Source organism: Zootoca vivipara, chromosome 8 (assembly GCF_965207765.1).
Source record: "Zootoca vivipara chromosome 8, rZooViv2.hap1.1, whole genome shotgun sequence".
NCBI lineage: Eukaryota > Metazoa > Chordata > Lepidosauria > Squamata > Lacertidae > Zootoca > Zootoca vivipara.
The window spans coordinates 87,980,301-87,993,465 of record NC_142591.1 but is presented as its reverse complement, the minus strand read 5'-3'; the positions used below and the strand labels follow the sequence as shown (position 1 = coordinate 87,993,465).

General features: G+C 57.2%; 1 protein-coding gene across 46 annotated transcripts in view; it reads right to left on the bottom strand.

Annotated features, from left to right (window-relative positions):
- SCRIB (scribble planar cell polarity protein) overlaps positions 1 to 13,165 on the bottom strand; it is a 58,871-nt gene that overhangs the window by 27,150 nt on the left and 18,556 nt on the right. For 42 of the 46 annotated variants that reach the window (XM_035102667.3, XM_035102664.3, XM_035102665.3 and 39 more), the window contains 12 exons: positions 11,487 to 11,653; positions 11,237 to 11,358; positions 10,760 to 10,885; positions 10,161 to 10,457; positions 6,561 to 6,878; positions 6,249 to 6,311; positions 4,726 to 4,815; positions 4,483 to 4,560; positions 3,671 to 3,988; positions 3,370 to 3,450; positions 2,416 to 2,700; positions 2,103 to 2,213 (listed from right to left, as the gene is read on the bottom strand). In XM_035102667.3, the coding sequence (XP_034958558.1) occupies positions 2,103 to 2,213; positions 2,416 to 2,700; positions 3,370 to 3,450; positions 3,671 to 3,988; positions 4,483 to 4,560; positions 4,726 to 4,815; positions 6,249 to 6,311; positions 6,561 to 6,878; positions 10,161 to 10,457; positions 10,760 to 10,885; positions 11,237 to 11,358; positions 11,487 to 11,653 (2,056 nt within the window). The remainder of the gene's footprint in view (positions 1 to 2,102; positions 2,214 to 2,415; positions 2,701 to 3,369; positions 3,451 to 3,670; positions 3,989 to 4,482; positions 4,561 to 4,725; positions 4,816 to 6,248; positions 6,312 to 6,560; positions 6,879 to 10,160; positions 10,458 to 10,759; positions 10,886 to 11,236; positions 11,359 to 11,486; positions 11,654 to 13,165) is intronic. The other 4 variants (XM_035102658.3, XM_088676150.1, XM_035102654.3 and 1 more) reach the window with 4 other exon arrangements.

The window sequence follows — 13,165 nt, the reverse complement described above, 5'->3', positions numbered from 1 at the left end:
GACTTTTAGTGATCACATCATTCTTTTCTAGGTGCTTACAGACCGTTTGCTTAATGATCTGCTCTAGAATCTTTCCTGGTATTGATGTCAGGCTTACTGGTGGTAATTGTTTGGGTCCTCTCTTTCCCCCTTTTTGAAAATAGGGACAACATTTGCCCTCCTCCTGTCTGCTGGAACTTTGCCTGTTCTCCAGGAATTCTCAAAGATTATTGCCAGTGGTTCTGAAATCACCTCTGCCAGTTCTTTTAATACTCTTGGATGTAGTTCATCTGGCCCTGGAGACTTGAATACATCTAAACTAGCCAAGTATTCTTGTACTACCTCCTTACTTATTCTGGGCTGTGTTTCCCCTGCTGAATCATCTGCTCCATATTCTTCAGTACGGGCATTGTTTTCTTTTTTGGAGAAGACCGAGGCAAAGAAGGCATTGAGGAGTTCTGCCCTTTCTCTGTCCCCTGTTTGCATTTCACCATCTTCTCCTCTAAGTGACCCCACTGTTTCCTTGTTCTTCCTTTTGCTACGGACATACCCATAAAAGCCCTTTTTGTTGCTTTTAACCTCTCTAGCAAGCCTGAGTTCATTCTGTGCTTTAGCTTTTCTGACTTTGTCTCTACACATGCTGGCTATTTGTTTGAATTCCTCTCTGGTGGTTTCCCCCTTTTCCCATTTTTTGTACATATCCCTTTTAAATCTTAACTCAGTTAAAAGTTCTTTTGATAGCCACCATGGCTTCTTTAGGCACCTTCCATGTTTCTGTCTCATTGGTATTGCCTGAAGTTGTGCTTTTAATATCTCCCTTTTAACAAACTCCCAACCATCATGAACTCCCTTCCCTTTTAGTATTTCTGTCCATGGGATCTCACCCAGCGTTTCCCTAAGTTTTCTGAAGTCGGCTTTCTTAAAGACTAGAATTTGAGTCTTAGTATGCTTGGCTGCTCCTTTCCGCTGTATAATGAACTCCAGAAGAGCATGGTCACTCCCCCCTAATGATCCTGCCACTTCTACTCCACTAACCAGGTCATCACTATTGGTTAGGATCAGATCTAAAATGGCTGATCCTCTTGTTGCTTCTCCCACTTTCTGGACAATGAAATTGTCTGCAATGCCAGTGAGGAATCTGTTCGACCTTATGCTCTTGGCTGAGTTTGACATCCAACAAATATCAGGATAGTTGAAATCCCCCATTACTACTATCTCACTCCCTTTAGAATACTTGGTCTTTCAAATGCTTTCTTTTGGAAATTCCACAGTAATAAAACAAATAGTTACAATAATTCAAAAATAAACAAAAATAAACATTGCTATTACATTTCATTAATTACATTCCATTTATAATTGACCCGCCTAACGACAAATAATTACAATTACAACAAATAAAGGCTTGACATATCTTGCTTTGCATGTCATGCATCTATCTCATATATTGATTTCACCTTTTAAGTTGCCTTACTGAAATAAATGCACCTTTTGATGATATTTGTATATCTCCTCCTTTTGGTCTGACGTGGCTTCTGTCCCTATCCATTTTTCATGGGCAAAATCCTCAATGGTTGCAGAAGTCCGTGTACTTTTAAATCACATTCCTGTCTCCTGGGGATTAGTAATGCTGCTGTAATGGGGATTAATGGCAGGCCAACAAACGTGGACTCTGCAAGCTCTTCTGGTGCTAACAGCTCCCCCCCCCAACCCCCCCCCTATTATACAACAGTCTGAGGGACTGGCTGTCTCCTGGCCCCTTCTGAATGCATTCCCCATCAACGCCCATCGCAGGGGAGGCTCTCTCTGCGCCCCTGGGGGGCCTGAAATCCACTTTTGTGTTTCATTTGAGATGGCTGCACTGAGGGGTGTTGGAACCCCTAATTGGGGGGGGGGCTGGTTCTTTCCCTGTTCTTCCTTGTTAAGATTTGCTACTAAAATAATTTAATAAAAACAGGGGGCTTTGGGTTAGGGTTAGGGTTAGCTTTGGAGCACACAGAGTGGCAAGATTCGCAGTCAATGGGTTGTGTCATAACTACTAGGCTTCCTAACCAGGGTGTTCTCGGGGGGGGGGAGGGGTTTCAGGGCCCTAAGCAGCTCCACACACAACCCCTGCAAGCCTCTACCTTGGAAATGAAGACCCCCGGCTCATGGATCCCAAAGGGGTGGCTGGAGTGGTCGCTGCCGCCCACAATGCTGAGCCCCAGTGGCCCCCCCGCTTTGACCAGGATCACCTCCTGTGGGCAGAAAGCAAAGAAAGGAAGCCAGGGTCAAGAGAAGGCCTCATGGGAACCGACTCCAGGCCCCGGGAAGAAAGCGGCTGGAGCTGGCGAAAACCAGGGTGACAAGGGTGGGTGCCAGAGTCAGAGAACCTGCCTGGCCACAGGAGGGGGCTTCCCATGCCAGCAGCTCCCCATGCCCCCCATGCCCTTCACCTACCTCCATGGGGTACTGGCCCTCCAGGCTCTGGGCGGGGTGGTTCCTGTGGGGCAGGGGCGTCTCCTCAGGTGGGCTCTCCCCGTAGGTGGGGGTCGGTGGTGGCGGAGAGTGTGCCCGCTGTGCCCGCTGCCCCAAGGGCAGGTCTTCCTCGCTGGGCTGGGTGGCGGCGGTGGGGGCAGCGGGCACAGCCTCTCTCTCTACCAGCAGCGCAATGGTGGGGGAGGCGGCAGTAAGCAGCGCTACGGCCTGATCATGCCTGGCTTCCGTCATGTCTACCCCATTGATCTAGAACGGCCCCAAACCAGTGTCAAAGGGGGAGGGAAGGGGGGGCATGCATACAGGGCACCCAATCCCAGGCCCGGGACCAGAGGCAAGGGGCCCCAGCCTCAGCAGGCGGAAGGGGGCTTGGAGGGCAAGGCATGCCCCCCCCCCAGATCAAGGCAAACAGCAGCTCAGGACAGAGGGCCAACGAGCACAAGCTCTTTTCCTGCCCTCGTCCCCAAAGAGAGGGGGACAGAAGAGGTGGGGGCAAAGTGTACGTCACCCAGCAGAGGGCAAAGGAGAGAGGGAGGCAGACAGACAGACAGACACAGGCAGACGGAAGCCAGCACTGACGAGGCCGTCTCGGGGCTTACCCCCCCATCCTCTCTCATCATGGCTGCTGGGCAGAGATCGGCTGTGCCTCGGGAGGGGGCAGAGAAACAGGCCGCAAGGAGGAAGAGGAAGAGGAGCAGCAGGAGAGGGAGGGAAAGAGCTTCAGAACAAAATGGCTGCCCCCCCACCTGCCGTGCCCACCTATCCAGAGTTCCGGAAAGGTGACTCCACTATCACCCCCTCCAAAATCCAGCCCACTTCCCCCGTGGCTAGACTCAGCCCCACCCTGAATGGGCAAGCAGGGGGCAGGGGGGACCCCAGAGCCTCCTGAAGGAACCTTGCCTGGTCCTGTCCACTCACCAAGATGACCCTGTCGCCCACACAGAGGGTCCCGTCCCGATGGGCTGCGCCCCCCTCTGCGATCCGTGAGATGAAGATCCCCTGGGGGGGGGGGGGAAAGGAAAGTCAGGGCCCCTCCCTGAAGAGCCCCCTGCTCCTCTGCCAGCAGGAAAGGCAAGGGCCCTTCTGTCCCTCCGTGCTGGGAGCAGTGAAGTGCCCCCGTCAGCGAGGAGCCAAGAATAAGCGCAGAGGCAGGGATCGGGTGTCACCAGAAGCCCCTGCCAGGCGGCTGCCGGCCAGAGAGGCGGCCTCCCTTCCTCACCGTGTCCCCTGGCCGGTACGGTGTGGAGCCCTTCCCGCCTGCGATGCTGAAGCCCAGCCCCCGCTCGTTGCGCATGAGGCACGTGGAGAGGCGCTCCGTCAGGGGGGCTCCCTCGGGCCTCTCCGGGAAGCGCAGGCTGACCCCCCGCCGCTCCCGGGGGCTGTAGTCGTCCTCCGGCCGCAGTGGGGTCACCGTGACAGCGTTCTCCGGCTCCACCATCCGCTCCCGCAGAACCGTCATGGAGACCGTGGTGCCCGAGCCACGCAGAGCCTCCACCGCCACATGGTGCTCCGCACACTGCAGAGGCACCCCGTTCACCTGCCGGGGGGCGCAAAAGAGGGGGCTGACTCAGGCAAGCACCCAACCAGAGACCGGCTGCAGAGGCTCACCCTGGCCCCCTCCAGAGAGCCCCAAGGGGAGCCTAGCACGGCTTTCGCAGGCACCCCCCTCCCATGGCAGGGTCTGGCAAGGGCCATCTTCCCCTCTGCAGGGCAATGCAGAAGCAAATGCCCGCCTAGAGCTGCGAGGGAGCCTGGACATGTACTTATTCCAGCATGTACTTATTCTGACTGGTGACTCAGGCCCCAGGCAGGCAGGCAGGCAAGTCATGGGGGGGGGAGGCCTGGCAGGAGGCCAAGTGTGCTGGAGGGAAAGGGAGCTGGGGGGCAGCTTGGCCTGGAAGGGGCTGACCAAGGCCTTCTACGCCCGGGACAGGGAGGGAGCAGCTGGCCATGGGTTTATGAAGAGGTGTCCTCCCCCTGGCAGGGATGGGTGCCCTCCCCAACCCAGCCTAAGGGTGCCCAACTACTCACCTCCAGGAGCTTATCCCCCACCCGCACCCCTGCCTGGGCAGCTGGACCCTCCTCCGAGACGCGGGAGATGAAGATGCCCTGCAAAGAGAGGGGGGCAGTCAGGGGGGGGGGGGTTTCCTGGGCAGTAGCAGCTCAGCAGCCTGACTCGGATCCCCAAGTCAGCCATGCCAGCCAAAATGGCCACTCCTTTCCCTACCCCACAGCTGCCCCAAGTGGAAAGCCTCCCTGTTGCAGTTGCCGTACCTCATCGTCTCCCTTGTAGGGGGTGGAGCCTTTGCCCCCCGCAATGCTGATGCCCAGCCCCCCCGTCTGCCGCACAATGCTCAGGGTCAGCTGGAAGCAAAAGGGGGCAATGTTAGGGGAGACACAGCAGCAAAGACATATGGAAGGAGGGGAGGCACCAAGGACCAGTGTCTGAGCCCATAATGCGGGGTGAGGAAGCAGCCCCCCCAAAGCATCTCCTTTGGGTGCCCACAAGGCCAGTAATCCACCCCTGGACCAAATGGCCAATTCACCACCAGGGCCACCTATGGGGGAGGGGGCTCCCGTAAGTCTCACCAGATCCCAGGTCCCCTGAAATATCTCCCACTGCCAGCCACCCACCTTCCAAAATACCCCCCCCCCCCGGCCTGAACAGGAGAAAGCCAACAGAGACCCTCAGGGGGCCCCATCACCCAGGACAAGCCTGAGATGCTCTTGCTTTCCTCCACCCCACCAGCACTGCTATTGGGGGGGGGGGGCTTCACTTGCTTGAAGGCCACAGAGCAAGTGCTCAGGCCCCAGGAGAGCCAGGGAGGCAATGCCTTGTGCGAAGAGGGTTGGGGGAAGGCTCAGCAAGCAACGGGAGCTCCCCCTTGGTGCAATCCAGGCGGCCCTTGAACACTTTCCACCCACCCCTCATGCAAGAGGCGTGAGCAGAGGTCCAGGGCCCCTTTCAGCAGGCCAAAAGCTCACGGAGGGAGCCAAGCAGGGTGTGTGTGTGTACCCCTATGACAGGGGATGCCCAGGGGAGAGAAAGGTCCTGGAGGCGTCTGAGCCCCCCCCAGTCAAGCAGAGGGGCATGGGGGGCCGAGAGGCGGCCTCAGGGGACAGAGCAGCAGCAGCAGCAGCAGACCGGCATTTGCCAAACCTGCCAGAGCCAAACTTTAGCAGCCCAAAGGGCTGAGGGGAGATGGGGCCCAGTGGCAGCTCTCCCTTCTCTAGCGGGGACCCTGAAGACCCCCTGGAGAGGGAGGCCATGGCACAAGGCATCTCCCCACCCACAGCACCCTCCTCTCTTGGGAGCTCAGGGGCCCCGGCTGCGCTGAGACTGTTGTGCCCTGAGGAGGAGAAGCAACTTTGGGGTCAGGCCTCTGGCAGGGACACCGCAACCCCCCCCCCCAGGATGGACTGTGCCTGGCGCTTGCCTGGATGACACCAGTACTTCAAGGAAAGCACAGCCCTCCCTCGGAGCACTTGGGCTGGCTCTGGGTGCTGGGAAGGGCTGCCCTAGACTCGTCCCAGGCTGGAGTGTGCAGCCAAGACAGCCTCAGCTGCTCAAGGTTCCAGGCTCCACTGCCGGCTGCCTCCTCTCCTCACCTTTCTCCCTCATAAGCATGGACTAAAGCCCCCCCCATCACACCCCCCCCCCCAAAGTTCAGGTGCGGGAAGACAAGAGGGGAGGAGAGAAGCTGCCACCACAGTGCAAAGAGGGGCAGCCCCTGCAAGCCCCAGGGAAAGGGGGTGGGGTGGGGAGAGATGGGTTTTTGGGGGGAGGCAGTACAGACCTCTTCCTCCTCAATGCGAGCAGGCTCAATCAGCAGATTATTGGCTTGGTCAAACGACACCCCCTGTTAGGACAGGAACCAGCAGAGAGGCATGCGGATTAGTGGGGGGGAGGGCCGGGTGGACCGCCACCGGGTGGGGGGGGGGACACAGACAGAGGGAGGGAGAGGCAGAGGGGCAGGCCCCACCCGAGCATCCAGGAGCCCCAGCACCAGAGAGAGAGAGAGAGAGAGAGAGAGAGAGAGAGAGAGAGAGAGAGAGAGAGAGAGAGAGAGAGAGAGAACTGCCCCCCAGCTGCCCACCCAGGCCCCTACCTTGACCGAGGAGGGTGGGGCAGGTGCAGCCCCATCCTGGGCTTGGTCTCCATCCCACCTGGCCTCCTCCTCCTCCTCTTCCTCCTCCTCCTCCACGGGGGCGGCCTCCTTCTCCTGGGGCCCCCCCTCAGCACTCAGCCCCTGCAAAAGGGCCACCACTGCCTCTGGCCGGGGCAGCTGGGCGATCCTGGAGTGCTTCTTGTAGTGGGGGGTGTCCTTGCGGATGAGCCGCTGCTTCCCTGCTGGGAACGGGGGCTGCTCCTCCTCCTCCTCCTCCTCGCTGCGCACCAGTGTGTCTTCTGCAAAGTGCACCGTGGGCTGCAGGGAAAACATTCCCCCCCCCCAATTGGGCTCTCAATACAAGCAGGTCTGGCAGCCTCTTCTGCAGGTACCTACTCTCCTCCGCTCCGTAAGAAAAGCCTGCTGGATTGGACCACAGGGGACCTCCGAGTCCAGCATCCTCTTTGCAGTGGCCGACCAGGCGCCTCTTGGGGAAAGCTGCAAGCTGGACCTGAGCGCCACAGCCACTCTCCCCCCTCCAGCCCCTGGCCTTCAGAAGCATGGCTGCCTCCGACTGGGGAGACTGAGCAGAGCCATCCTGGCTAGCAGCCCCCGAGAGCCTCCTCCTGGCCGGAGCCTCTTGTAAAGCCATCTAGGTTGGTGCTTCCCTGGCTCCTGTGGGAGAGAGCTCCAGAGTTGAACGATGTCCTTCGTGAAGAGGTCCTTCCTTTTATCCACCCTGAACCTTCCAATTTTGGGCTTCACTGGATGTCCACCAGCTCCAGTGTCGTGAGAGGGAGGAAAACGGTCCTCTCTCCATTTCTCCACTCCAGACCTATTTTTATCATGCTGGCCACATGACCTGGAAGCTGTAGGCCGGCTCCCTTGCCCAATAACGCGAGATGAATGCCGCAACCCCAGAGTCGGTCACGACTGGACCTAATGGTCAGGGGTCCCTTTACCATGGCACCTCTGATTCGCCTTTTCTCTCAACCTCCTTCATCGGGGAATTGCTTCATCCCCTTGATCCTTGGGGTGCCCCTTTCTGACCTTTTCCATCTCTTCAATATGCCTTTTAAGGTGAGCTGACCAGAGCTGTGTCCGCCTGGGTGTGTTGGGGCGGCTGGGAGCCCTCTTGCTCTCTGGGGCGAAGGCCTGGCATGGCTTCTCGCACGGCTCCAAGTTCTCTGTTATTGCGAGGCCTGCCATCTTTGCTGGGCTTTTCTGCGCACAAATCTGGGAGTCTGCCAAACAGGCAGGCCTCTCCCTTCTGCAGAGAGCAGGGGAGCCCAAAGCGCCCTCATTAAGCCACCCTCCCCCTTGCACCCACCCCATTTCCCACTGAGCTCAGCCTGCTCTGAGTGCCCTGGGGGGAGCCACAGCTGGATGGCCCCTGGGGGAGATGGAGGTCCCCACCTCTGCCATTAAACAAACCTGAGGAACAGAGAGAGCCTTCATCCCAAATTGCAGAGATTAGTTTCCTACCGCTGTGTCAGGCCAAAGGGCTGCCCTCTAGTCCAGCCGGCCAGGTGCCCCCATGGAAAGGCCCCCTACACAGGCCCTGAGAACAGCAGCCACGCTCCCCCCCTCCCCTGGGTACCAGCAGTCAGAGCCAGAACAAAGCAGCTTTGCTGGGCCAATTCATGGAGGAGAGGGCTATCAGTGGCTACATGGGCAGAGGCAGCAATGTGCCTGAAGGCCACTTGAACAGGAGTCGAGCGCAAGAGCACTTCTCACAGGAGGCGAGAAGTGCTCTTGCGCTTGACTCCTATTCACTGGCTTCCCATAATGGGCAGCTGGTTGGCCACAGTGAGAACAGGACGCAGGATGAGATGGGCCACTGGCCTGCTCCAGCAGGTTCTTCTTAAGGTCTTACTAGCCAGAATGGCTAAGCAGGGCGTCGGCACGACCTCCTGCAATGACAAGCTCACTCATTCAGCTATGCACCATGCGAAGCCTCCCCGTGACACAAGACAAGACCCTGCTGCTGCCGGACACACGAAAGGCCACTAGTTCAGCTGCCACTGAAGGAAGCAGATCCCACAGTGGCTCTATGGAACCTCCACCTCCTGAAGAAGCCTCTCCCTGGATTCAAGGAGTGTCTGGGGAGGCCCAGGGGAAGGCGGCTGCTGCTCCTGCAGTCAGGCAGCTGGGGGAAGCCACTGGGCAAGTGAAGTTCTGTTGTTCGAGGAGGATCTTCAGCCTGGCCCAGTGGGGCTCTCCTTTCACTTTCCCAACCTGCTTTCTGGTGCTGACCAACACCTCACCACTCTCAAGGGGGGGGGGCTCCTCATCAGCACCACCAGGTGTACTCCATCACCTGCTCTGTCTTGTGCCAACAGCTTTCCCTCAGTTAAGGTGCAACTGCAGGTGCAACACCCTTCAATGAAGCCGCCAAGCACCCCCACCCCCATCCAGATCCTCTTGGGATCCTCTGCTCCAAGGCAGCACTCAAAGCCCCCTCCCAGGGAGCTGCCCTGGGCTGCAGCCAAGCCGGTTTCAAGCAGCTAACAGCAGAGCTGGGCAGCCCCAAGCACCACTCAGCAATGGCCATGACAGAAGCCAATTGCCCAGGTCGGAATCACCTGCCACAGAAGGTGCTCATGTGACCCACTCCTGAAGGAGGAAAGAGACCTTGTGAACAAAGGCTCTTCTCAGAGTGACCGTCCCCTTTGGGCACAGTTTCCGCTTCCTTCCCTCGGCACTGGTTGCCCTCTTGTCTTACTCCACCACATCCAATGCATCTGGCTTGGATTCATTTTTATACAGTACTGTATGTCTTAAATATGTCTTTATTGCCTAATCACTTGTTTGCCATTGTGGGTCCTTGAGAGGAACGGTGATGCCCTACATTAAAACTGGTTTAAATTAAACTGAGGAGTTTTTGTTGCACACAAGTATTCACAAAGGCAGCAAGAGACTCCTCCACAGCCCCTGGGCCAACATGTGAAAGAAATCCAGAGTGCAAGGCCTTTCATGGCTCATTTGACACCCCCCCCCCAAGCCTCTTTGCTTTGACTATTTGGATGAGGCAAAACAGGGTTCATAAAACTGAAGGGTTGGAAGGAACCCCGTGGCTCATCTAATCCAACCCCTTGCAGTGCCAAATGCTCACAAGCAAGAAAAATGCCTTGCCACTGAAGTCACACAGCAAAAACATTTAATGAGGGTTCTCCATATGCAACTGAGAGACAAATCCCTCAACGTGGCAGCAGCAACGTGCCCAACGAGCGATGATGCCACCCCGTCATCTTCTGAGCAGAGAACAGAACCCCATCCATTGACATGGCCTCCCCAGCCCCTAAGAAGCAGAGTCCCTTCATGGTGCCAACAGCCTTCCAGTTCCCCAGGAGCGGTCCTGGATGTGCCCTTCACCAGGCAAGAGGGGGGGAGATCTCCCTCCCCTAGCCCCTTGCCAAAGGCTGCCCTGTGGGACAAATGGGGCTGCAAGGAGCTAGGGAACACCCCCTGCCCTCACTTCCTAACACGGCCACCAACACCATGGCATCCTTGGCCAGCCCAGCAGGGTCTCTCTTATTCCCTTCCTCAGCTGGACTCAACTCCCACCTCCCCAGTCCTGCTCCCAGAAGCTCACTGTACCTCATTGTACTCCAGCTCCTCCTCCTCCTCAGGGCCAGCTGGGGCTTCCTCCACAGCCACCCCGGCCTCCTGCTGTTGCCGCCGCCGCTGCCACCAGCCTTCCTGCTCCTGCTCCTCCTCCTCCTCTTCCTCCTCCTGCCCCTCAGTGGCCCTCACTGCCTCTTCTGGCCTTGAGGCCTCCCGCAGGTGCTTCGCTGCTGCTGCTGCCACTGCCGCCTCCTGGCAGCTGGCAGAGATGGTGCTGCTGGAGACCCGTGAGTCTTCGCTGCGGTTGGAGGTGGCACTCAGCCTCTTCTCCTGAGAGGCAGGATGCGGAACGAGTCAGCGAGGACACAAGGCAGCTGCACCGCCTGGCACCCAGCCCCTGAGCCCCTGTACAGGATGGGCCTCCTGCCCCAAAGGCCACGGCTGGGCCAGGCCAGGCCGCCCCCCCTTCCCCCCTTCAGAGCCCTCTGTGGGGGCTCATGTCCCCAACTCCCCTACTGCAACCCTCCCTCCGAGGAAGCCTTGTCCAGGCCCACTGCCCTGTCCCGCTCTGTGCCTCCCTCTCCCCCTCCTGCAACGTTTTATATTATGGACCCCACCCCACGCCCACTCACCTCTGAACTGGAAGAATCCCGCTGGGTGTCCAGTTTGGCAGCAGATGCCTCGCTGCGGCGCCCTTCCATCACCTTCTTCATGGACTTCAGCTCACTTGGGTGGGGAGTTGCCCTTCGCTGCAGGCCCTGTGAGCGGAGGGGGGTTAGTGGTGGGGCAAAACTCCCCCACCACCTACAGGCCCCCAAGCAACTGCAGAGGCCAGGCTTAGCAGCAGCAGCAGAAACAGAGCAAACAAAGGCGGACCACAGGACAGAGGTGTTAGCGCTCACTTGCCCCCCTCCCAGGAGGGCCCACCCAAGGCAGGTGCACAAGCCCAGCCAGCCAGCCTGATGGGCAAAGGGTGGCCCTGCTGAGTCCCCCACTCCCACCGTGCTCCAGAAGGACAGAGCAGGCGATGGGCACCCCTAGCTCCTAACCCCACAGCCACATCTGACAGTCCTTCAGCAGGGAAATGGCCCCCATCCCCACCCACTTACCCTCCTCTCGGCCCCCAGCTCCTCCTCATCATCCAACTTGGGCTCATCCACAAACTGGATCACGCTGACGCGGTTGAGGTTGGTGTCCATCCAGCTGTCGTCCAGGCTGTTCTGCAGGTTCTCTGCGGGAGGAGAGCACAGTCAGGGATCCTATTGCAGGCAGGACGGCCCCAGCCAGGAGACCCCCCTCAAAGGCTGCCTTGCCAGGTGCATGCCTGGCCGAAGGGGTGGGGCAGGAAGCAGCATTTACCCAGGCTGGGTGACGGCTGCTGTGGGAGGAGGTAGCAGGTGAGCACTTTCTCCCCGGTCTTCTCGTCATCCTCCGCCTGGAACTTGAGCATCGGCTGCGACTGGTTCTCTGCCAGCCAGAGCGCCTTCAGGTTGAGATTGGTCAGGGCAAAGGGCAGGTGCTGCAGTCTGCGCCAGAAGGAAGAAGGGAAGGAAGGAAGGAAGGAAGGAAGGATGAGGTCCCCTACCAAGAAGGCCTAGACCCAGCCCTCCAAAGGGCCTCACGGGAACCTGTCTCAGCCCCCTCTCTCCCTGCTATGGCTGCTTCCTTCAAGCGCCTGCCCAGGAGGGACCCTGCACCAAGCCCACCCTCCAAGATCCAGAGACCACAAAAGGAGCCATCTCTTGCCAGCTGTTCTAAGCCACCTTTCAAGACCACAGGTTTCCAGCAACATGCAATTTCATTTCCTCTGGCGCCTCCACTCCTCTCAGAGAGTTTTTGTTGTGGGGGAGGAAGGAAGCCGCTTTGAGACTCCTTAGGGTAGTGATAAAGAGGGATATCAAATCCAAACTCCTCTTCTTCATTCTACACCTTTAGGCGCCAGGCAAAAATGTTCCTTTTTAACCATGCCTTTGGTTGATTTGACTGACATCCTATGCCCTTTTAAAAAGTGGTTTTTTTGGGGGGGGTATTGGTTTGTTGTTGTTGTTGTTATGTATTTTGTAGTTTTATATTGTGATTTTATTCTGTGAACAGCCCTGAGACCTTTGGGTTTAGGGCGGTATATAAATTCAATAAATAAATAAAAATTTCTAACTAGCGTTACCACCACAAATAGAACAACCACTTTAAAGTAAAGCAGCCACAGTAAAATATGATTTAAGACACACTCAAGGCCAGACTGTTGACCATCCACGTGTTTCTTGAGACTCTCAAGGGAGGTTAGTGAGACAAGACTTAACTTTACAGAAAGAAGCCTTCCTGGCTCTGCTTCCAGAATAATTGATTTTGTATACGTTGAAGGATTATATCCAATATTATTTCCACCAATTTTCCTGGCCGATATGTTAGGCTAACTAATCTGTAATACCCCAGAGCCCCTCTTTTTTTTTTCTAAAGAGGTGTTGCTACACCGGCTACTTTCCAGCCCTCATATGTGGAGGCTGATCTGAGGGCCAAGTTCCTTTTTACCATTAACAAACCAGCAATTTCACGTTTGAGCTCTTGAGCAATGAATGCCATTTGGAGCAAGGGCACAGGGAATTGAAAAGGTCTGGCTGGTGAGATCTTGAAAGGCAAAATGGGACTTCTGGGGGCCTGCTCAGCACTCGCCAAGACCAGCCAAAGCAGAATCAGGACAAGAGAAAAACATCCCTCCGCCATACACACATACATGGGAGAGAAAGAGAGGATTTCCTGCATGGCCATTGATCCTGCTCACACCTCCTCCTTTGAAACTGCACAGAGTCCAGCAAGCACCTGGCCAAGGAGCCCACAGGTGAAGCAAACCCCGTAGCAGAGGCCCAAAAGAGACACCTGTCTGCACACCTTCAGGGTGCCCCCCCCCTGCCAAGAGGGGAGGAGGGACTCTAAGAATGTGGCACCCGATTTGTGCCGCTGTTTTGCCAGCAAGGCATGCCTGCTTATCACCTTTTCAGCACCCGGCAAAGTTTTCCGTTTGCCCTGGCCTTTGAGTTCTG